At 35.5% G+C, this 24,152-nt stretch overlaps 4 protein-coding genes across 5 annotated transcripts in view; 2 read left to right on the top strand and 2 right to left on the bottom strand.

Moving 5' to 3' along the window:
- Window positions 1–1,456, bottom strand: part of LOC113499540 (HEAT repeat-containing protein 5B) — a 29,085-nt gene extending 27,629 nt beyond the window's left edge. Inside the window, exons 1-3 of one of the 2 annotated variants that reach the window (XM_026880053.1) lie at window positions 1,212–1,456; window positions 760–889; window positions 246–457 (exon numbers count right to left, since the gene is read on the bottom strand). In XM_026880053.1, the coding sequence (XP_026735854.1) occupies window positions 246–457; window positions 760–885 (338 nt within the window). In that variant the 5' untranslated portion in view covers window positions 886–889; window positions 1,212–1,456. The remainder of the gene's footprint in view (window positions 1–245; window positions 458–759; window positions 890–1,211) is intronic. The other variant, XM_026880054.1, reaches the window with a different exon arrangement.
- Window positions 1,457–1,722: 266 nt separating this feature from the next.
- On the top strand, window positions 1,723–3,696 carry LOC113499543 (CCR4-NOT transcription complex subunit 9). The gene is made up of 2 exons (XM_026880057.1): window positions 1,723–2,861; window positions 3,477–3,696. The coding sequence occupies exons 1-2, from the start codon at window positions 1,975–1,977 to the stop codon at window positions 3,490–3,492; spliced, it is 903 nt and encodes a 300-aa protein (XP_026735858.1). The 5' UTR covers window positions 1,723–1,974; the 3' UTR covers window positions 3,493–3,696.
- A 3,854-nt stretch (window positions 3,697–7,550) lies between these two features.
- On the top strand, window positions 7,551–22,525 carry LOC113499207 (putative glutathione-specific gamma-glutamylcyclotransferase 2). Its single transcript, XM_026879584.1, has 4 exons — window positions 7,551–8,062; window positions 8,434–8,662; window positions 10,582–10,771; window positions 22,182–22,525. Exons 1-3 carry the CDS (start codon window positions 7,928–7,930, stop codon window positions 10,767–10,769), a joined length of 552 nt encoding a protein of 183 aa, XP_026735385.1. The 5' UTR covers window positions 7,551–7,927; the 3' UTR covers window positions 10,770–10,771; window positions 22,182–22,525.
- On the bottom strand, window positions 16,343–18,642 carry LOC113499206 (nucleolar protein dao-5-like). Its single transcript, XM_026879583.1, has one exon. It carries the CDS (start codon window positions 18,167–18,169, stop codon window positions 16,937–16,939), a length of 1,233 nt encoding a protein of 410 aa, XP_026735384.1. The 5' UTR covers window positions 18,170–18,642; the 3' UTR covers window positions 16,343–16,936.
- Window positions 22,526–24,152: the final 1,627 nt, after the last annotated feature.

Here is a 24,152-nt window from a genome sequence, read left to right as displayed (position 1 = left end):
ATATTACTAATTGATCCACCAGAATCACCACTTGCAAAGCAATTAATCCTTTTTATAATTTTATTATAACAAGACATTTTGCTGAAGAACAAAAAGCTTTATTTCCCATCTTAATCAATTTCAATTAGCTACTCCACATGATTATGCCCTTGCTCAGCTGTGGCCGGTTTATATGCTAATATTCTTATTAATTCCATTTTATATTAAACAATATGAGAATAATAAAATATATGAATACAACTTACAGTCTTGTCGGCAGATATGATGGGGAGTCATCCTTATGCTTGATGATATCGTTGCATTTGTTAACAGTATCAAAAAGTAGGAAGGCTTCCCCAACAGAGAACAGTGTTGCCAGGTTCCTGGCTAACAACCTCCTTGCTGGACCACCAAGGTTCTTTTGTAAGAGGTTCACTAGTTGGGCTACTAGCTGCTGCTGGCAACTTTTTATGTCAGACTGTTGGAAAAAGGTTTAATTAAAAAATATAGTCATATTTTTCTCTTCTTAACAAGATGTAGTATTTCTTAGATTTACAAATATTTAATGCTTTAAGGTAATATTGCATACATATTCAGTCTCAGAAGCATGATATGTAAGCACTACGAGTCGATTTTGTTCACAAAACCAATAACCGGCTAACATGAAGCTAACATACCCCAAGAAAAGTTTATTTTAGTTGTTTATTTGCATTAAGGCAGTATAATGTTAACTTTACTATTGATTATTTACCTATCTATTATAACAAGTTTCAATCTCACCTTATGTGCAGCAACAAGCACTTTGTCAAGGAATCTAAGCCATTCAAATATAAAGTGCGGCTTCTTGTCGTCAGGCAGCTGCTGGAGAGCTGCCTCATTCAACGTCAGGGAGTGGGACACCTCCATGGTTCTACAATAACAAATATACTTTTAACATTATTGTTGTAAAACAGCTGTTACTTATATGTGGCATATGACCTAGTACAACAAGCAGTATTGTATCGTTAACACAAATGTTCGCGACCCAATAAAACTTTATAGACTATGTACAGAGTTTGTTTATAGTTAATTATACTCGGCAATGGCGTCAACGATGAATCAACCGGAGATTGATAATATTGCGCTCAATTCAACACAGGGCCATATGGCTCGTAGAACGTTGCATGCTCAACGTACCCATTAAAATACACAATTCTAATAGCGAACTCAGAAACAATTAAAAGGTAACAAACCAATGAACGTGGGTTACAAGTCTAACGAAAGAACACTTTCACATATTATAATTAAAAAGTTCCGATAAAGTTCGTGTCCAATCACTGTAAATATATCACTTAAAACTATAACTCATCCACTATATTCCAAGAATGTAACTATCAATAAATGATAAATAAAAATATTAATGCACGACAGCGTACGTACAGTGTACACTAAACAGGCACACACACAGGCAGACAGATAGATAAGACAGCAGGTAAATGAACGTCAAATTAAATGTCAACGAAACCAATAGAGTTGCTTGAACGAAAAAACAGGAAAACCGGACATAGCATAAACCGAAAAAAAAATTATTGTAAATATCTATGTTATATACTGCTCAATATAAAAACTACTGTGATACATGTGGTAAGATTTATTTTTTTTGTAAGTTTGTACTGATTCAATTATTTTTGTTTTTTCAACGTATGTAAAAACCACTTTACCACTATTTGGCCAATGAGACCTGGCTTTCTTCCTCTATGCCTGCGCATTCAGCTTGTCAAACGTCTTTCTAGTCAATGTCGTCGATTGTCCATGTCCGACGCGTTCGAGATATAGTATTCTTGAATTTAGATTTCTTAGCAAGTATTATAAGTTTATTCCGCATTGACCAAGCAATAAATTGACATATGGTTCTGTGACATTTTAAACGTTTACACAAAAATACAATGAATTTAACCTTACACGTAGCCTACGTGTATTGTAAGAAGCCACTACCAGAGCATTAAAACGAGACCAATGATTAACATGAGTGCCCAGCAGAGCCCGGCGAACATGCAGTCCGTGGACAGGGAAAAAATATTTACATGGATCCTGGAGTTGTGTAACCCTGAAACGCGAGAAAATGCGTTACTTGAACTGAGTAAGAAGCGTGAGAATGTGCCCGACCTGGCGCCCATGTTGTGGCACAGCTTCGGCACGATTGCCGCGCTGTTGCAGGAGATCACCAACATTTACGTGGCCATGATCCCGCCGACACTCACGGCTCATCAGAGTAACCGTGTTTGCAACGCTCTGGCGCTCATGCAATGCGTCGCCTCTCACCCCGAGACTCGCTCCGCCTTCCTACAAGCACACGTACCATTATTCCTTTATCCTTTCCTCCACACTGTGTCTAAAACACGTCCTTTCGAATACCTACGCCTTACTAGCCTCGGAGTCATTGGAGCTTTAGTAAAAACTGATGAGCAGGAAGTTATTACATTTCTACTGACCACTGAAATAATACCACTGTGTCTTAGAATTATGGAGAATGGATCTGAGCTGTCTAAGACTGTTGCTACTTTCATTTTACAAAAGATATTGTTAGATGACAGTGGGCTCTGTTACATTTGCCAAACATATGACAGATTCTCCCATGTGGCTATGATATTAGGAAAAATGGTATTATCTCTTGCCAAAGACCCATCGGCAAGACTATTAAAGCATGTTGTCAGATGTTACCTGCGTCTGTCAGACAATGCAAGAGCTAGAGAGGCCCTAAGACAATGTTTGCCTGACCAGTTGAGGGATTCCACCTTTGCTGCATGTCTACAGGAGGATAACTCGACTAAACACTGGTTGGCCCAGCTGATTAAGAACTTGGAGGCTCAGCCGCCACCAGCCAGTCCGGCACAACAAAACATGTGAGCCTTGACTTTCTGACACATACCCACTATGGACAATATACAATAAGTAGTGCAGTTTTATACATAATAAATTAATGTAGGTAGCATAATTATTGCATCACAGCTGATGACTGGTTGATGGTAAAGTGTATTTATTACAGAGATGTTAAACTAAGCCTCAATAATCTAGGCTAGGATGATTTTTAATATTTAGTATAGTGCACACTTGTTTTAATAATTGTTTTCATAAACAAGCATATTCATTTTTAATAAGCTTGAATAGACTGACTAGGGAATGATCAAATGCTGTGCACTGAGTTATTGTCAAATAGGTTAATTGGTTGTTATTGGAATCCTGGCGATTCTAAAAGGAGAAGTATTGTTAGGCATGACAGCCTAAGAGTAATAAATATTACAAGTGCTACTTTTTGTGATTGTTTATAGTGGGCCTGTGAGCCTTATCACAAATCTGTTTATTCTAGACACTTAACAGATTTGTTATATTTTATTTATGGTTAATGGCATATCCAATGATATTTCTAAATAGTAAATTTTTAATGTACTGACATCTAATATTGCCTTTTAAAATGTTATTATGTATTGGTCTTACATATAATTGTATTATTTTTTTAGGTACAAAACAAGATGAAAGCACTAATTTTGTATGCAGTTGTAGTGGACTAGGAATAAACCTTTTTATTATTTCCATTGCATTTTAATTTTACTTACAATTTATGATAAACGTTTACGCCATCCATACATTATTGGAAGTTTTGAAGAAGTTATTTAGTGTTCCATTTATGAATAGTCAAGAGACAAGTGTGACAAGCAAATATACTATGCATACAGCCAACTGTTTTTTTTATTCTGATTTAACAATCCCCTGATGCCATCTTCCTTTCCTAGTAATAAATAAAGTATAGTACCTACTCCATTTGTTTAGATATACTTAAAAAAGTAGGTAACAAACAAAAGAGATTCTAAATCCTGATGTTACTTCAATGGTATATTTGATATGTAGTCTTTATTTTTGTAGTCCAGTTCCATTTCATAACTGACTTTTGAAACCAATGGATTATAACTTTTCTTTTTTAATAGTCGTTGATTTACTTTATTAGATAATAGCCTTAAATATTTCTTCTTAGTACCTACTGCTTCAATTTACAAGAATAGCAGCTGTTGTGGAATTGTTGTCCTGGTTTTGCTTCCAGAAGCACCCAAGCATTTGGGGTCTCGTTGATTTCCTGAGTCATCATTTAGTTCCAAAAAATTAATAAACAGTAATATACAAATAAATACGCGACTCCTGTCTGTATTTATAATATTTACAATGAAGATAATTTCTATACGTATCTACGTAAGTTTTAAAGCAGCCAAAATAAAAAAGGAAGGTAGAAGTGTGCCTAACCTGTACAATTACCGTCATTCATATCCTGTTTTTTAGCCGGGCTTTGTTTAGGTAAATTAATAAGCAACGCCGAGGTGCAATCGTAAATTTATAAAATTAACCTTAACTTAAATCTACAGCAACGAGGCTGCGGGTATAGGGATAAAAAAGTTGGGTTCGCATAGATGGTTAAAATTATCAAATCGGACTGCAATAGCGAGGACTTGTAATAGCAAATGTGACTGATGTAATAAAATCAAGTAAAGCATAGTATGGACCATCTGTAGGTACACCTAATAGAAAATGGAAAACTGACCATAATGTTTCTTTTTTTAACTTGGTCAGTCCCTCTTTCTGGGCCCCAATTCTGCTTTTTACAGTCGCCGATGAATGAATGACAATAGGATTAAAGTTGACGTTATTCATATTTTCCTAAGCGTTTTGGATAAATATCAGAATTTGGGCCCAGAATGTTTACTAATGAGTCAAGGTTTGCCATGTTTTTACTGTTCGCACATGCCACTACTACTTGGCCCCCCTGGGATGACTGTTTTCCATGCCACATTATATATATGTATACCCAGTTAATAGAGATGTTTTTTTTAATTCTTTATTTAAAAAAACAGCTTACTTTTAAATGATAAAATAGCGAGAGTGGTTATTACCTATTAATGTATTAAAAAAAAAAACCTATCCAAGCCCTATTCACCCGTTCTACGGTACCCTTAATAGTATACCTTGTTTACGGGTATCAGTCCTGTATCGACGACCTCCCCGGTTTTCCACCGGCACCACAATATAAGTTTTTTTTTACTAACCAGTGTAATATCTATAAAAAATGTATCCTTTTTGTATCTTTTGCAATTTCCGGCCACGCGTGCCTTGCATATCGGAAAATCTGATCTGAGCGTCACACCGCCACAAGAAGACCTCGACGATGATTTCCTCGGGAGTTGTGAAGGCGACGCTCTTTGCCCATCTTAGTTAACTACTTTTAAATGGTAAAAACGGTATTGTAGGACAACTAGTTTAGTCCAATTTAAAGAAAGTTGAAGCTATAATTTCTGTGATAGTGGCGTCTATATCGGTGTGAGGAAGGGCTGATATGAATGAATTATTATTAACCCAAGCATAAGTTAGTCAATCGATCATAAAGGTAATGATTTCACGAATTAAGTCCCGCGGGTGTGTCGCTAGTATCTATGCTTTAGTATTGAAATATTTTAGTTCCCACTAATTACACCACATACATTGTTCTGAACCCAAAGTAAGTTGCTAAAGCACTTGTGTTATGGAATTCAGATACAACGAAGGTACCATAAACACCCAGACCCGAGACAATGTAGAAATGTGAATTTTTACATTGACTCAACCGGGGATCGAACCCGGGACCTCAGAGCTAGCGACACTTTGAAACCGGTGCGTACGCCACTCGACCACTGAGGCCGCGGGACTTCTTTCGTGAGACAGAGTTTAGTAAAGTTGGTGAAGTTTGTCAAGACTCCCCTCAGAACCACGTAGTCTTTGATTCTCTAAAGTCTGTACTTACATCTAAGGAAATCAAAGGTTGAGAACCTGCATTAAAAAAAAACGTAGACAGTACTTGACTTAATAATTTATGAAGATAAATAAACATTCAAGCAAGTAAAAAAGAAAACATATTTAAATTATTCGAGAACTTATTAAAAGTCTGGGCCACGGACTGGATATGGAGACATAGCCCACCGTTTAGTAAGGAAATTTGATTGAGATGATGGTCGTACGGAGGTTCGGTTAGTACAACTAAAATGTGCTTCTTGGCAAGGCCTTTCGATTCTTGCACAATTTGGTGTTATCAATAAAGCCATCGTTTCTTTATTTGCCATTGTCCTCGAGCATAGGTTGTTCAGGTTAGTAAATTGTCCAAGTTTATCCAGGAACTGTGTACCGCAACTGACAGTTTCCACAATTTGTGCACAGGCTTTATCAGCATTAAAATAGCCTATGTTATTTAGAGTTTGTATACGTTTTGCACTTGCTCTACAATTCGTAAGACGTCCGTGAGAGCATTTACACACGCAGCGAGCGTCACGTTTGCGGACGTTTGTCACACAATCGGTGTCGCACTTCAATGGCCCAGTTATATATGTATTGACAGCGGCATCGATCAAAAGTTTGTTATTTAACGTTTCCTTTGACTTTAATTTTTGTAGGAGGATACGACTACCTTCAGAATCACGGGGTGCGAGTTTACTCGCCTTCTTTTTTTGAGCAACGATTGATCTGCAGCCTGATCTGTGATGTTTTGCCGAAACAATGGGACTGTGGTAGTTCTTCTTAGATGTGTTAAATGTGCTAAAGTTTTGAGGCGTATTAAAAACTGGCTCCACGATCTCGCTACACAGTCTCTGAGCTATAGACATTGATATGTGCGTTCGATTCTATAGGTATATTAATTTATATCACTTTCATATCTGGTTTTATTTTAAACTACTATTACTAAGGAAAATCATATTGTACAGGAAATTAAAACTGGTTTAATTTTGATAACGCATTTTTTGTGCAGTTCTGTCAATAATGACAATAAGAGGTACAAGATCAATTGTCCACGTAGGTTCTGTTTCATATTAGAGTAATTCTAAGACATTATTAGAGTATATTATAATGTCTTTGGAGTAATTTTGTGATTTTTTTTTGGAGGTGTTAAGTAAATGAGCATTAGAGCTACTTTCATTTTGCTTCATTTGCAGTATGAAATTATTCTTATTCTTCTTAAATATCAAAATTTCTGATGCTATATCTATATCTATACTAATATATAAAGCTGAAGAGTTTGTTTGTTTGTTTGTTTGTTTGTTTGAACGCGCTAATCTCGGGAACCACTGGTTCGATTTGAAAAATTATTTTTGTGTTGAATAGACCATTTATCGAGGAAGGCTATAGGCTATATAACATCACGCTGCGACTAATAGGAGCGAAGATACAATGGAAAATGGGGAAAATTCTAACCACGTGGACGAAGTCGCGGGCAACAGCTAGTAGTTAGATAAAAAAAACCCACGAAAAGGATTGCAATAGGCAACCTGCTTGTGGCTCCATTAGTAGGTTCCTTACTAACGTTTTATTGATGAGTACTATCATCAGAGCTTCGTAAGAAATTGCCTACTCCTATGATTACTGGTAAGAAATAAATGGAAAACTAATTCTTACCTATTTTAAGTCACTCGGAACTACCCTACTAGATATTATAGGGAAAATAACCATAAACCAATAACCTTAGTAGCAAACACACTTTCATTGTCTTATTAAAAACTTAATTTGTCATTTTCTTTCTGATGTCATCGTCAGTGTTTCAGTCAGTGTCATACAGGCAATGACCAAAGCCGCATGGGCCAGCTCTACCTACAACTCTAGCGTGTTTCACCATCCACCATCATACATTCATCATCATTTATGATGATCAAATTACAAATATTCTCTCAATAAAAAAATATCTTTCGCCATCTGCTCTCTGGTTTTGCCTCTCGCTGGATCTGTAGGTGGACCGGTCCATTGGATTACAATGTCATTGTTTTGTTTTCTTGACACTTGACAGCTCCACAGTTATGTACTGTGCACATTTACAATAACATACATAGTTTTAAATTCTTGTAAAGCCGACTATAATTATTCAAATTCAAATTATTACGTGGAGTATGTTATAAATAATTTAGTCATAATGTGGATTTTTGGATACGGGTCTTTGGTGTGGAAAGTAGATTTTAAGTACGAGTATAAGATCGTGGGTTATATTAAAGGTTATTTCCGAAGGTTTTATCAACACAGTATAGATCATCGTGGAACCCCTGAAAAGGTAATTCAAATCCTTTATTATAATTTAGAATAATACTCCAAACTTTGGTTATAGTAAGTGTATATGTCACTTTCCATAGTAATATGACTAAAATTAATATATATTTTAAAAAGTAGTGGTGGACTTATGAAATACATACAGGTTCTATGTAGGTTCAAAGTACTTTATTTTGTTTAATTTTATATAATATAGTTACTATTCATCTCTTTAATAGAAAATAAGTGGCTTTAGTCAAATAATTTACATAAGAGACTTTTATTAATTTTATAATAAATAAATATTTTGAAATTTGAATTTGAATTATTTTCCATCTCCCATTTTGATTAGAATCCCATAATCCACATAGTACATTTTAAACATTCTAATTTCAGCCTGGCCGAGTTGTAACATTAGTCCAAAGTGATGATGTCAACAGTAAAGTGTTTGGAGTAGCATACAAAATAAGGACCGAAGATGTTGAACAAGTTACCAAACATTTGGACTATAGAGAAAAGAATGGTTACACGAAGAAGACTGTCACATTCTATCCAATAGATTCAAACCATGAACCATTTAAGCTAACTTTGTATGTAGCGACAGAGGATAATGACTCTTATGCAGGTATAAAGCTTATTTATGTACTAGTCGTTTCCTGCGAGCCCACTCAAAATGATCCCACATTAACATAAAATCAGGATAAAAACTACTGTCAATGCTGGTTGTAAACCATTGGTCTACCAAGTTTCGTCTAAATCCATTCAGTGGTTTTTGTGTGACAGAGGAACAAATATCCATACATTCATAGATACAAACTTTCATGTTCATAACATAAGTGGGATAGTAGGATTTGTAGTACTGCATAAAACTTAATGTCTATATCCCTTTTAATTTTGGCTGAACTAACCACCTCAAAATGCCCTGTGCATTAGTTAATGCCATTCAATATGGAGGATGTTAGTATCTTTCCTTCAAAAAAATTCCTGTAGATTTTTATTTTTATTTTTTTTAATTTATTGTAGAGGCTTCAGTACTCTCAAGGTGACTATGCCAGCCCCATGGGTGCTTTATTTTTTTTTATATAATTCACTCTTCTCTCTCAGGCACATTTTCATAAAGCCATTCCTGAAGAAACTTAATACTTATATAACTCATGGTCTATGAGGATGTTTGTGCAATTTAGCCTTACATAAGTTTTAAATCATGTGATGACTTAATATGTAAAGATCTGAGTCATTGATACTAACTGCCATATTTATGTATGTTTTAGTAATTTTGTTAGTTATCAGTTTATCACTTTTTTTTTGGAGTGTCAAAAAAACATGCATATCATCTTTTTTTTAAACTGATCTGTCAAATACCATATTATATGGATTTGATTCATGATTTATTTCTTCATTTACTTATTAGAAAATAAGAATAAGTTTATTGGGAAGAATTTTTTAAAAGAAATTATAATAATGATCATCATCATCATCATCATCCACAGCCTTTATCCTCCCACTGCTGGGCATAGGCCTCCCCTTTTTCGCGCCAATTTCTACGGTCCTGTGCTAGCCTCATCCAGACTCGACCCGAGACCTTTATAATGTCATCGACCCATCTTGCTCCCGGACGACCGACGCTTTTTTTGCCTTGTCTTGGCCACCATTTTGTCACCGCCTTAGTCCATCTGCTATCACTTCGTCTGGCCAAGTGGCCTGCCCAGGTCCACTTCAGCCTTGTTATTGTGTCACCGACGTCTCGAACTTTGGTTCGTTTTCGGATATCCACATTACGGACTCGGTCTTGGAGTTTGATGCCTAGCATAGCGCGCTCCATGGCTCTCTGTGCTACTTTAATCTTAAGGACAGCCTCATGTGTAAGCGTCCATGTCTCGGCACCATAAGTCATAGTGGGCAGGACGCACTGGTTAAAGAGATGAGTTTTAAGGCACTGCGGAATTTGGCGTGACTTCATTATGTCGTCCAGCTTCCCGAACGCCGCCCATCCAAGTTGCACTCGTCTCCTTAAGCTGGTGCTCCTTGCTAAAAGATAGAATATGACCAAGATACACATAGCTGTCTACAGTCTCCAGGACTTCATTGCCAACACTAATGGAATTGAAAGAGCTGGAGATGTTCGACATCACCTTGGTCTTGGACATATTCATTCTAATAATGATGTTATCAGATACTGATAATTAGGCTGATGGTCTAAATTTTAAGTGACTGCTATACTGGTTGTTGTGGGTTTGATTCACATGCAGAGCAAATGTTTGATAATGACAGTAATTGTCCTGTGTTTGTGTAATTTATCTTTAATATTTCATTTCATTTCATATGCATTTCAAAATAAATATCCTAAATTTGGGACCTGATGTTGTATTTTTATGGAATATTAATAAAGTTAGTATCTAGTTCAACAATACCTAGGAAACACCTCTATACTCATATGATTGACTCTTTGAGCATGGGGCTTGTTCTACAAGCCCCATGCTTTTAAAGTTTTCCAAGCCCCAGAATATCACATCACATACTTACCAGCCTACCTGTAATTTCCAGGTCCAGCAACAATAGAAGATTTAGCAAAGCAAGTGATATCCTGCCACGGGCCGAGTGGTTCAAATAAGGAGTATGTATACAACCTCGCGGCTGCGATGCGGGAACTCGCACCAGATGTGGACGACAATCACCTCTTTGCATTGGAGAAGGCTGTGCAGACGCTAGATCCGGATTTCAAGACGACTTGAGGGTGCCTATTTTAATTTTATGTAGGTAGATAGTATATATAAAGTAGGTAGATAGTATATAGGGCAGAGCTGTCTGAATCTATACTATGCTGTGTTTACTCTAACAAAACTTAATTTTAAATGAGCATTTCTCCACTTGTCGGTAGTGGCAGCTCTATTTTCTGACCCTAACTTTACTTACAAATACCTAATGGTAAATATTAAATTAAGAATTTATGATAAGATTAAATTCATAGGTATACATAGTCCAAGTTTCCACAGGAAGTAAAGATCCCATCATTGACCACATTAAATATTAATATATTTCAATTTATAATTACTGACTAAAATCACATAGCAATACACTTTCTGAAGTTTCTCAAGTATTTAAAGAGGATGGGGAAATGTCTATTTAATATTATGTTTTGTTTGAGTATTTAACCATAACACTTAATATAGGTAGCAAAAATCTAACAAATTCGGTTGAATTCACTCTGAAAAAGCGACGGCTGACAGCGTGTTTACGAGCGTATTTGAAAAAGAAACTAATCTTATTCATGTGAGGATTAAAGTAAATTGTGAATTGACCGCAAGGAAGAGGTAGCGATGCGCCGCAAGTCACAGGAGCTGTCATAGCTGTTGTGGCACCTTGCTCTTAAGGCCGCTGCTTTTTGAGTGGAGTTTGACCCTTAATGTTGCTATATACCTGTCATGGTATATGAGCAACATTACCTGAAAGATGTAAAGAGATTCATGTCAGTTGGTACATCCTAGATTCAGGTCAGCTATGTCTGTGTAGTAGTAAAGCCGTTTGTACACGAGGTACCGCAAGTCACTTCGCATACTTGAAAACTTTTTATCTTTAAAGCCTTCCTCGATGAATGGTCTATTCAACACAAAAATATTTTTTCATTTTAGACCAGTAGTTCCTGAGATTAGCGCGTTCAAACAAACTCTTCAGCTTTATATATTAGTATAGATGTCTACCATGCAGGAGGGTTTAGCTTGCCCAGTGTTGTAAACTTGCGATGCTTTGTGTATGATATGATAGTTAGGATTGTTATAATGTGATCATTTTTAGCATACATAGAATATTAGTAGCAACTTTGTGATATTGCTTCTTATTTTAATTACTTAATGAAACTAAGAGAATGTGTTTTGACTTTGTCGTGAACATTGAATGTTTACATTTTTGTTGCTAATTAGCCAATGTTTATATATTTACTATTAAGTAAAACAACGAATGTCTCGAATAGCAATATGTTAGTGTGATATTCTTTTGGGTACCAGGCAATCATATAACTTCTTCCTCATAAAGGTTTTAGATTAAATCCATTGATTAACTTAAATTGTTATGTATTCCTATCAGATATCAAAAACTTGCATACAATTTCAGCCTTTATTTTGTCATATGATGATTTTTAAATCTTACTAATCTTACCTACAATTTACTTATCATAAAGTAAATTGTATTTACATGTCTTAGGCCCTGTTTCACCACCGCCACATAAGTTCCCGTTAAATTATTTGACAGTTTTTTTCATACAAAGATTGTCAAATTTTTCAATTTATCTGCCAGATAGCGGCTAATCAGTGATTGTGAAACAGACGCTTATTAGGGTCGATTTTTCAATCATCAGTTAACTTTTAGCTGCGGAATAAATATGGCCGTTTGACATATATCCTGTACAAAAGCTGTCAAGACGTCAAACATATTCGTCGAATAAAAGTTATCTGGCGATTCAAAAATCGGCCCTTAATCAATAGAACTCCAATCCCCACTTCTTATTACTATAAGTATATAATGGAAAACAAATAGATTTGCGTTGCTCTACACAGCTATGGTTTAATAGCAGACTCCAAACATATTCTCTTATAATGTGTCAGTAATTAGTCCTCAGTAGTTAGTTAATAACTCGGCTGTGTTAGCATCAGGGACCGGACAACCCCACTTTAGAGTTAAGCCGTTTGACAGGGTAACCCGTACACGGGGTAACTCATATCGCAGTGTTACCTTTTGTTCGAGTTACATCCTCGAAACCCAGCGAAATGGTTAACACCTTCATTAGGGTAACCACGTGAAGGGGTTAACCCCTTCAATAACTTAACCCTTTGAAGTGGTTACCTTCACGAAAGGCTTTTATTCGTGTTACCCTGAATTACCCACTAAACTTGAGCTGCATACTTGCACCCTAGCGGCCCCTCATTGCTTTACTAAGACTACAGCTGATTTTCTTCTATCGCCGACGTGTCGCGCCGCGACTCGCGCCTCTCGGACAAACTACCTACGCGCGAAACTTCATATAGGTAACTAGCTGTTGCCCGCGACTTCGTCTGCGTGGTTAGAAGATATAAGTTAGGAATTTTTGAACGAAAGCCCTCGAAGATTGATATTTTTCCCCGTATTTGCCGCATTTTCCATTAAATCTTCGCTCCTATTAGTTGCAGCGTAATTTTATATACCTAGCCTAAAACCTCAAATCAAATTTTTTTGATGAAATTATTTATAATAATTTAAAAAAAAATCAAGTTTTTTTCATTTTTTGCATTTTCTGAGAAGATTTGACGGGTGAATTTTCGATTGAAAATTAGAGTGTTTTTTATATTAATTCAAAATAAGGTGAAAAAATAAATATTTTTTATCAAATAAATTACAGCGTATTTGGGACACAAAAAAGTAAGCTTTCACCAAATTTCGTTACAAAAATAAATTTTTGTAAAAGATAAAAATAAAAAACCACAATCTTGGTTTTTTGGATCTTTCACATAAATTTTGAGGTTATGTGAAAAAAATGTAAACACAAAAGTTTTAGATCTTTTTATTACCTACAACTTTGCCATTTGACTTTTTTTTATACGAATTTTACTTTTGCCGGAAATCGAGAAAAACCGTTTTTTACTCTTCAAACGTCACTCCCACCCCCTTCCCGACCTCAGATCGCCCGTAAATTATTTTTCCTTTCATTTTTATAATATTCCCCTACTTTTCTAATGGGTTTCATCCTACTATTTTTTTTTTGGTTTTAAAAATTATCGACCCTGGTGTACAAGTATAGACACGAAAAATATATATCACAACGTTTGAAATGTGCGACAAGAAAAATTAAACTGTAAGGTCATATCCACAATGATTTTTATTCCATGTTTACAAGTCGCTCGGTAAATGCAACAATGGCGCCGCTGGTCGGTAAGATGTCACGTGCGCTCGTGGTTATACTATTTTCAAACTAATGTCTATGATAAAGAGTGCATATTACATTGTCTTAGGTTTGAGTGGGTTACCCTGTTACAGTGTTACAGGGTAGTGAAAGGGTAACCTGTTCGGAACAGGGTTCCAGTAATCCGTTCGAAGGTGTAACATATGTCATAGGGTTTTTTCTTGAAGCGCTTAAAAAAACCCCTTCAAAAACCCTTTCAATGAGTATCCGGCCGGTCCCTGGTTAGCATTACCAGCGTTCCTAATCTGTTGACTTTCTCACCAACAGCCTGTACTCATAGTTAGCTAATTAGTATGTATACTATATATTGTAATTTAATGTAACCTAAACACACATGCACAGGAAACGATAACTTAAAGTTATATCATTGAAATCTCACTGTAATATATTCTTTCTTAAAAATCAGAACGCCTTATGTTCTGATGTAAAGATGCCGTTGCCTAGCAACAGTAGCAACCGGATATCCAGAGTCTATAGACTCGTATTATTAGTATAATTATATTTATATTATCATTATATGTATATACCTGAAGTATATGGTTATGTATGTTAAGTGGCGGTGGACAGTTGTATAAAAATATAGTGATAATGTAAAATGTGGGTTAGCAAAATTGTGAACATAGTTACAATATGTTCAAAAAAATCGATAAGTGAAAGGGAAGTAAATTTTATAAGGTTTGATACTTGTATATATTGTGTAACGGTCGTGTTTAAATTTTACAAGATATTTTATATATCATTCTTACATAATGTGTGTATGTATGTCAATAGTAAGTAACTACATATATACATTAAACACTATACGTATTTGACGTACTTTTATGTAAAAATGCAAGCACAGCTAAGCATTGTACTAGGATTACGAAAATGCGATTGCGGAAAGGTAGTTAAAAAGAAATATGACGGCTCGCATGGCTTGCTGATTTGCGTAGGTTGACCTCATAGATTCGTATTTAACAATAACCTTGATACACCTTATTCGTATTTCATTCATAATATAATTTATCAAAATTGATGTTCTTAATTTAGGCAACAATAGTTTATGCATCTATATAAATAGCACAAGCGATGTTCTCGTAATTACTATTCAATATATAAAATATTCATTATCCATAGAGTTGAATTTTTTGTAATTTAGATTATTTAAATTATTTATTTTTATCAGACTACCAGTATTATGTATGCCAAACAACACACACACACACACATACACAAATCCCATTTATTATTACAAAATGTCACAAAACAATAAACCTAGTCTTTCTAATGTTGTTACACTTTCATGTGCCTAAAATACAACGTGAACAATCCAAGTGTTCTCAATTCACTTGTTTCCAATTCTTATAAAAAGGTGTCATTGGATTCGTTACAGTTATGCAAATAAAACAATGTAATTACACTGTCTGTTGTGTGTACTGTATTGTTGCTATGTCTAGACCTGATTCTAGACTGAAATTATGACCTATTTCTGAAATAGGATGAATTTAATTCTTTTTAAAATGCTTTCGTTAACTCAGTAAACTTTAATTAACGAAAATGAGAAATTGGAAAGGTTCTTAAGCACTAGGTGCTTATCCTTTCCGCGGTTATTGATTAAAATAATCCAAATATCAGAGTTTGTTATGAGATTTTAGAAGTTTATTTATTCTTGTTTTGGTCACCTATTGTTTCATATGTTATATAGATTTATGGATGTTTAAGTCACAAAAATATTGCCTTTTTCAATGGAATAATAATAATATAATATAATCCTAAGTTGATAGTTGCTAAGCGTAAAACTGCACCTAATATTTAACAAACCCCTAAATTGATTGTTGCAAAGCGTAAAATAGAATTTAAAATTATTTATTTTCTTTAAAGTCTTAACTACGATGACTGCTCATTTTTAATATTAATTAAGTTATATTTTGCATGTTAAATGTAGATTCTACAGAGTCTAAGGATATGAACATTTTCTCGAATCAACACCCAGAAACATTAAAAAGCTAACATTTTGCTCACATACTTTTAATGACCAAATATTGCATTTTGGCAATTTTAATATTCTTCTCACAATCCTCATTTTCAATAATAATTATATTATTTTTGATCGTATGTTACTTGACATGAGTTCCTATGCAATATTATTTATTTGTTTCCCTGAATATCATAATGTTTATGTAATATGTTAAATATATGCAAACCTAATTTATTTAAATAATTTGTTTTTGTTTTTTGTATATAATACCATTTACTATAAGTAAAGCACTGTGATACAACTATTGCTATTTAAACTTATATCATATTTTTGTTGACAAAATATAGATTTGTGTTACACATACTATTGTTTTTATTTACACAGTACCTGGACATTTTTATCACGAATAAATAAAAACATTTTTATAAACAGAAAATTTATTAAGAAAATATTTGGTTCGAAGGCTCACTAGCTTCATTCTGGAATTATGTACATTATTTATATTAGAATTATGAAAACATTTATATAGAGCGAGTTATTAATAGTTTTATGTGATAATGACATCATTAAGTTGTACCTATTGATAACTGAACGACACGTTAACGGAAAATTTACAGGAAGTATTGCAATTAATTCAGCCAATAATAATAATAGCTAGTCGCATAATACAAGTCACCTCGATTAATAGTCTCCATATTAGTTTCAAGCTATTCACATAATACATTATTTTGTTATAAAACACTTTGAATTTGGCAGATAGGGCGTGTCACTTGGCACTTAGTATTATCAGCTAGTGATAACCCAACCAATGCATTACGATAAAAAACTGAGGAAGACTGGCCTTAATTATTTTAGATATAAATAAATCTATCGGTTTATTCCTTTGCAATGTAAAGAAAAATATCTACATATCAAAAAGATTACAGAAATGACGTCTTCTATTAATCTTTGGCTGGTCTGCACCATGTTGCAGTATATTCAATATCACATCAATGTTATAACTTATATCGCTACTATTTATCTTTCTTGCGACCTAGCAACTTGTCTAAGAAGCTACGTTTTCTCTTGACTTTCTTGGACTTTTTGTTGCTACTCTCCAGGTCGTCGCCTTCCACATTCATCTTCTGTATTAGTGCTGGTATACTTAAATCTACAATTTTGTCTAAAGGTGGCTTTTTAGGGGTCTCCCTGCTAATCTGTCTTTGAATATTCGACAGCTCCGGCACTTGATCCTGTTTCTCGTCTAATTCAGATTGTGAGGTTTTTAATTTACCATCGCTTGTTGTCTCAGCACCTAGCGACTCCGGTCCGTTCTGCACAGCCCCTTCGGTGTTGTTCTTGGATTCGTCACTAGATTTATCACTGATAGCCGCGGGCACTTCACCGTTTTCCTTCTTGTTAAACACGTCATCATCACCAACTTTGTCATGTTTCTCTTCATTTAACTTTTTATCTCCACTATCGATACTATCGGCCACACTAGAACTAGACTTGGGGACGGACGCGACAACTCTCGGCTTGGTCGGGGGTAACTGCCAGTCGATCGGCTTGCGCTGAGGAGAGTATCTCTTCACCAACTCCTCGAATAACTTTTGTTGATCAATTTTTGGAGTGGTCTCGGCAGACAAACTCTGATGTTTAACTCTTTCCGGATCTTCATTCTCCTTGCCGCCATCTACCTCTGACGAGCCGAGGTCAACAACAACTCTTCGAACCGGCGTCGGTGTAGAATAAGGCTCAGCAAATGGGAACTTGTATAGATTAGGACTCTCGATTTTATATTTAATAGGAGAGGTACTGTTAGCCGGCATAGAGGCCCTGGTCCCAGAGCGGTTGAAAGGACTGGTACTACCTGGCTCGTGTATGTTGGACGTCATAAAATCTCGGCGAAGTTTTGACAGGCGCCGCGTTCTTTCAGTCATCGTATGTCTGTATTCCACATCGTCACTTTGATTCAATTCTGAAGTAAAATTATCAGAGTACTTCCTCGGCCGAAACTCGAAGAGTCGCTCTTCGTTCCGTGACTCCCTCATGCTTGAGTATCCGGGTGTGTTACGTTTAAAGTTGGCGGTGGTTTTACCGTGGTTTGACGTGACTATGGGCTCGGCCTCCCGGTAGCTGACGGGCGACGCCGGCGGCAGGAACACCGTGTCGTGCTTGCCGAACACTTCGCGCCGCTGACTGAACTGTTCCACTCCGATCATTTCCCGCGACTTCACACTCATCGTAGGCGATTTAGCTGCCATTTCCGTTCAATTACAAACCGCAACACTTTGTTATTGATACTATTTTCCTGTAAACACTGTATTTCTATTTTTGAACGACGCACATTATGACTTCACCGGTAACATCGCGCCTATAACAGTACACGTCTATATGTTAAATTGGACAATAAAGGTGGCACGGTCGTCCGTATAAGGCGAGCCGTTCGCGATATGTGTCGAGTGATCAATAGAGTGGATGCGATAAGATACGGGCGTCGTGTAGCGCGCCACTTTAGCTATTTCTTTATCTTTCAGCAGTCGAAACAGTTGAGTAAATATAACCGACTGAACACAATCGTGTACGTAATTAATAGCGTACCGAGTGAAAGCGCGCAAGGCGGCGACCGATCGCGGAGCGCCTCATTATATAATGAATATTAAAACAAATGTCCCGAATTCGTTAGGACGACTTTTCACCTCATTGTTAATTTTATGACACACAAATACTCTGGAAACACTTTCGATAATGAATGTCAATATTTACTTGAGAATTTGCTTTTATCACTATAATTCACAGTCATTAGATAATTGCTAACTGAATAGAAACCCCGATTCTCACAAACAGCGAGATTATTGTTGCAACAATATCTTACAACAGATAACGTAGATTATACACAGCGTTGACTCACACATTCGGGATTCTAAGAAGTATTACACTCCGGTAGAGACGAGAATCGAATGCACACTGATTTCGAATATATTCAGCTACTCATACGAGTTTTGTTGGAGGAACCGTTAGAACGAAAATTGTTCAAGTTGTTAGCGCTCGCGGTGAGAAATATTTGTGTAATACAATGGATTCCGAACTCGAATCAACTTTGCTTTGCTTTTTTTCTTTACACACACGAGAGAAACGAACATGTTCGAATGCTTCTCAAGAAGCAAGTCTGTTCGATGTAATTTGAATTAACACTAATCACTAAAGATTATTTACATCCGAAGAATCACTTTGTAATCCTCAAAAATAAAAATTCGGTCGTAATCCGTCCGTCTCTATGTTGTGACTACAGAAACAAACACGTAAAAGGATAAATTTACAACACCCTTCACTTTTGACGGTGGTTAAAAATAGCTCATTAAATATAGAATTAGATAGAGGAGTTCATAGGACGATATAAGCATCTATTGCTAGAAGTTTCACCGGTAAGATGAAGTATTTACAGACTGCCGACTTCCGGGAGTTTGTGCGCATAGATTATTCTGCAAATATAGGCCATCCGATAATAATATGCATATAGGCAAGTCGCTAAGTCTGGGGACTTCATTTATACCGCGTAATTAGTTTAAATTTATGTCTCTTTTACATTTATTCTTAAAAGAAAGAGACAATTCCATTCCGATGGTTTCTTACAATTATTTCCATTTGAAAACAGTAAAATTAAGTACGCAACACAAAAAATCTAATCCATGATTTTTTTGCAGAGAGAAAAATTTGCGCGCTCTGAGAAATCCTGAAAGAATTTCTCAGTAAAATACATTGTAGTATTCCTTACTTATGCTCAGTATCGGTAAAATAAACTAACGATAATGCAAGGAACTGATGATAATAATGCTTTAATGCTTACTTTAGTATTCCATATAGGTATCGATAAAACATTTCGCGTACCTTTTCACGGCTAATTTATCACGTATTTGCTTTGTACATTACTATGCTATTATACTTTTTCTATGATAACATTTGAGGGGCTTGATAAAATACTGATTATATTATTAGATAAGTACTAGGATAAATAGATTTTGCGGGTTTCTCCTCAAAAACCAGATTTTTTCCATTTGTTTTTTGGTATTTTTATACGTAGCAACTCTACTTAAAGATCTGTAAATACTTATTTTTAAATTTAATTCTGTTATCCCCTAAAGTGTTCAGGCATTTCACCTTTTGCATTCGTTAATAAGTGCTGATAAATACTATCGGTACAAGGTCTACAGTAAATTATGTATGTTTTAATCTATATCAATACGGGCTTTAGGTGATAAATATTTGTATGTACGGCCGCGTACGATACTTCACTATAAAACACCTGCAGATTTATAAGAAAGTAGGTGAACAGGTTAACTGGTGACCTTATGGTAATCGAGTATGTGCTGCCAGTTGGCAGACGTTAAACCAGATTCATTCAGGTCTTTGGTAAGACAACCACTTCATACATACTGAATTTAAATAGTAAAGAACAAAGTAATGAAATCTCGATATTGTGTTGCGAGTGAATCGGAGTGAATGAAGGGCGAAGCGCACAATAAACTGAATTCAACATTGATTTAAGAATAGAAGAAAAAAAATGAGGGCCGGATCCCGCGGATATCCGAAAATACACCTACAAGGCTTACAAAATTAGAATTCCGATGTTATTTTCTCAAATGATGACATGCTTAAGAATGTACGGTTAAGACCAACCTGTTTTCTCACAAAAACACCATTGTTTTAACGTAATGAGGTGTGTTTAGGTCCTTTAGAACGGTACTTTGATGAACAAAGACGTTATTAAACACTTATGCTAATGAAACCCTGGACGAGTTTCGAGATCGACTAATTGCAAGTACTTTAACGACCATTTAGAATTCCATTGAACTAATTACCGATTATTAGAATTATGATTACAAGTACTTAATGATAGAATTTTAAAAACTAACGGCAACTGCCAAAAAAGTGACGTTTTGGATGACTCATGCGAATTTCTTCGGGATAATCCGAAACGAAAGATTTCTTAATGTGACAAACATTTCACTTTAGTTATGTGCCCCAGTTTTCTAACGTTATAATCTCTTTACGTTCCTGAAAATAATTATAATTTGTAATTATTCTCTTGCTTAAAAATACACAGGCGATGTAGGGCATAACGATTAGGCACGCGGTATCTATTCAACATGCAACAGAACTGGTCTCGACCTTGGAATGATTTGATATTATTTGTGTACCTACGTTAAATGCAGACGATTAAGCATATAATGTACTGAAATGCGAAGGTCATACACAATGTGGTGATCTCATTCATGTTAAATTTACATACAGATTTGGGGTTTGGCCTTTGCTTTTGTGGTCACTTACACCTACATGGTCCGTGGAAGTTTCAATTTATTGCATGCATGGGAGATGGAATGTCTGGTTTTGTTAAAATCTATTGTGGATATGTTAACAATGTGGGTGTATAAAATAGCGATTGGTTCCATTAATTTTGATCAAAGAACGAATGAGTAACGTGTTAGAGTCATGCTTAGAATTATTAAGATATCCGCGATGGGTAAGCGGAACAAATCGAGTGTCAATGATCCCTATTGATTTTTGATGGCTTCCTGTGACTTGTGTGTATTTTGTTATCATAGTTACGGTTGGAAGTATTATTTATTTGTAGACTACATTGAAACACTCAATTGATAGAGGCAAATTTTATCTAAGAAAAGTGTTTCAGTGTCTTTTGGTACATAACGAGTTGGGAAAGGATTTTTGTTTGTTAAAGAGTATTTTCTGTGGACAGGGAAGCTGAAATATCACATCTTTCCTTACTAACAACCCGAAATTGAGATATCTAACTTTCATAAGCATTTTCTCAACAGTAGTTCAGATAAGATTTGTTTATATCCCTTTATGCATCAAAAATAATACTTCTCAGTACCGTAATATCAATGCATTGATATTTTGTTACCGACTGCATGATAAGCTGTAGTCATGTTTATCTGTAGCACTGAACATGTTGTTTAGTCCTCAAGTTGATAACAGCGATGCAGAATGTTATGAGGTTTCATGTTTTCGGCGTTAGGTTTTTGAAAAACTCTCAATTGTTATTAAATGATGCAACGGCTTCTTTCTTCGACTCGCAATGCCGGACTCGCAATTAAGGACTCCGGTTGGGATGGAATCGGGAAACTAGTCGTGTAATCCCGATAAATACGCGTGAGCAAACCATTGTATCATTTAATAATGTATGATTCTCTCGATAGTTACTATAAAAGACGTAACTGTTTTTATAATATAATTTATTTTCATATTTAATTTCAGGTCCGATGAAAGGAAAGAACTTCTACGGACTATTAATGAGGCAATGATCTAGAAATTTTGTGGTGATTGCCCTTCATGATCCCGATTACCTGGATGGCCATGTACATCCTCCGCTCGTACGTAAGGTGGTACAAGGATGAAGAGGTATGAAGGAGACTCATATGGAATTAATCAGGGTTGACAACATTAAACCATGGGAACATTAGCATCTACGATGATGTTCAAACAGATTGTTCCCTTGGTATAGAAACCCATTCTTGAATATGTGAGGATCCTATGACCAGCTAGGAATATGTATAAGGAAATTGCGCCTTTCCGGATCTGAATAAAGGTCACGTTTGCAATTGTCTTTTTCTTTTACTCGCTTTGCACTGACAAGTCCATTCAGGCGAACGTGTTGTGACGTACATTCCGTGTCATGTCACATCTTAAAGGTTAGGTACACAATGACTAGTAGCGTTAGGTGACTAAGTGGCTAATGCTAATCGATGTAGCTGTAACTTTGTATATTTGTGACCACGGCCGTAATCATTACTATCGGTAGTAGGTACTTGAATTTTGACTTTTTAACTGATGAATACTTTGGGCCATGACCGGCTAAAATCCTGCCTTTCATGTGTACATATTGTCCAGCATTTACTTAAGCGATGTCTCAAGCGAGGGCTCAAGGGGTTTTTAAAATTACTTTGCAGAAATAGCAAAACATCCTACTAATTAACTTAAGTCTATCAAATAAATAAGCTATCTACTGTTAAAACCAATCCTTCTAATCTACAGCCGCTATCGCGAGGTCAGAATGCTAATTCAACTCTTGATTAATTCATAAAGTATAGAAATCATATGACTGACCACAGACGACGACTGCACCTATCGTTTCACAAGAAATCTTCAAGTAATTAAGATATGTGTTTATCGTGATAATGTTTTGATATACTGAAGATAACAGTGTATAAGGTTATGCAATTACAACATTGATAATTGTATGATAGCTTCTAGAATAAGTTGAAAACGTCACGTACACAATAAAATTATAAGTTTATTACTGAATGGAAAAATGTTTGGATCGGTTCGGCTTTTCGGTTCCGTGCGTAAATTGGAAATTGTAAATTCGGAAACAAACAAACCAGAACGTTTTATATCTTCGTTTTATCTGTTTTCGCAATTATCATTTTCACGCGCTATTATTTTTTTTTACTTTACCGCCTATGGGTATTGATGAATGGTGAGTCATTAAAATGAAAAGACGTAACAAACTGCACTTCAAATGGACCGTAGTTTTTATTCATTATGCTTTCTTGCAATTAGTGATAAGTATAACAAGGGTCCAAATTTTAAAATCAGACTTGTCATAAAATCACGCAAGAGGTAGTGGCTTTCGTACGCAGACTCAATCATTCAGTATAATATAGGGAATTGATATCGTTTTAATTATTATGACAAGAAACCCTGAATACAAAGTGAGTAGTGCAATCTGCACTGTATTATCTTCATACAATACAGCTGCAAAAAGTGCATTAAGTCAACTTACAATGTTTCAAGTATTGTAGGTAATATTTAGAATGTATGTATGTTGCTTGTGTATTATGTAGGTGCTCATTACTTTTCAATTGTTTCTATGTACGTCAAAGACAGTGAAGTGTACGTCAAAGTCTAGTGAAGATCGCGATATTATATAGCCTTTTAAAGTGTATTGAGGGTTCTGGGGATTTGTTCATACTAGGACACAAGGCTGACATTATCTATACTAATATATAAAGCTGAAGAGTTAGTTTGTTTGAACGCGCTGATCTCTGGAACAAACAGGGAAAATTATTCATCTTCGATTGCTTCCGTTCAATAAATCCTAACTTATATCTTCTAACCACGCGGACGAAGTCGCGGGCAACAGCTAGTTTGTTATAATTGGGATCCTTCACCAAAATGTTGGTATCATCAGAAGGTTCCAGAAAAGAAGAAAGAAAAACAACGAGA

Source organism: Trichoplusia ni, chromosome 12 (genome assembly GCF_003590095.1).
Source record: "Trichoplusia ni isolate ovarian cell line Hi5 chromosome 12, tn1, whole genome shotgun sequence".
Classification (NCBI taxonomy): Eukaryota; Metazoa; Arthropoda; class Insecta; order Lepidoptera; family Noctuidae; genus Trichoplusia; species Trichoplusia ni.
Note: the sequence above shows the minus strand (reverse complement) of the source record. Positions and strands in the feature narration are given on the sequence as shown.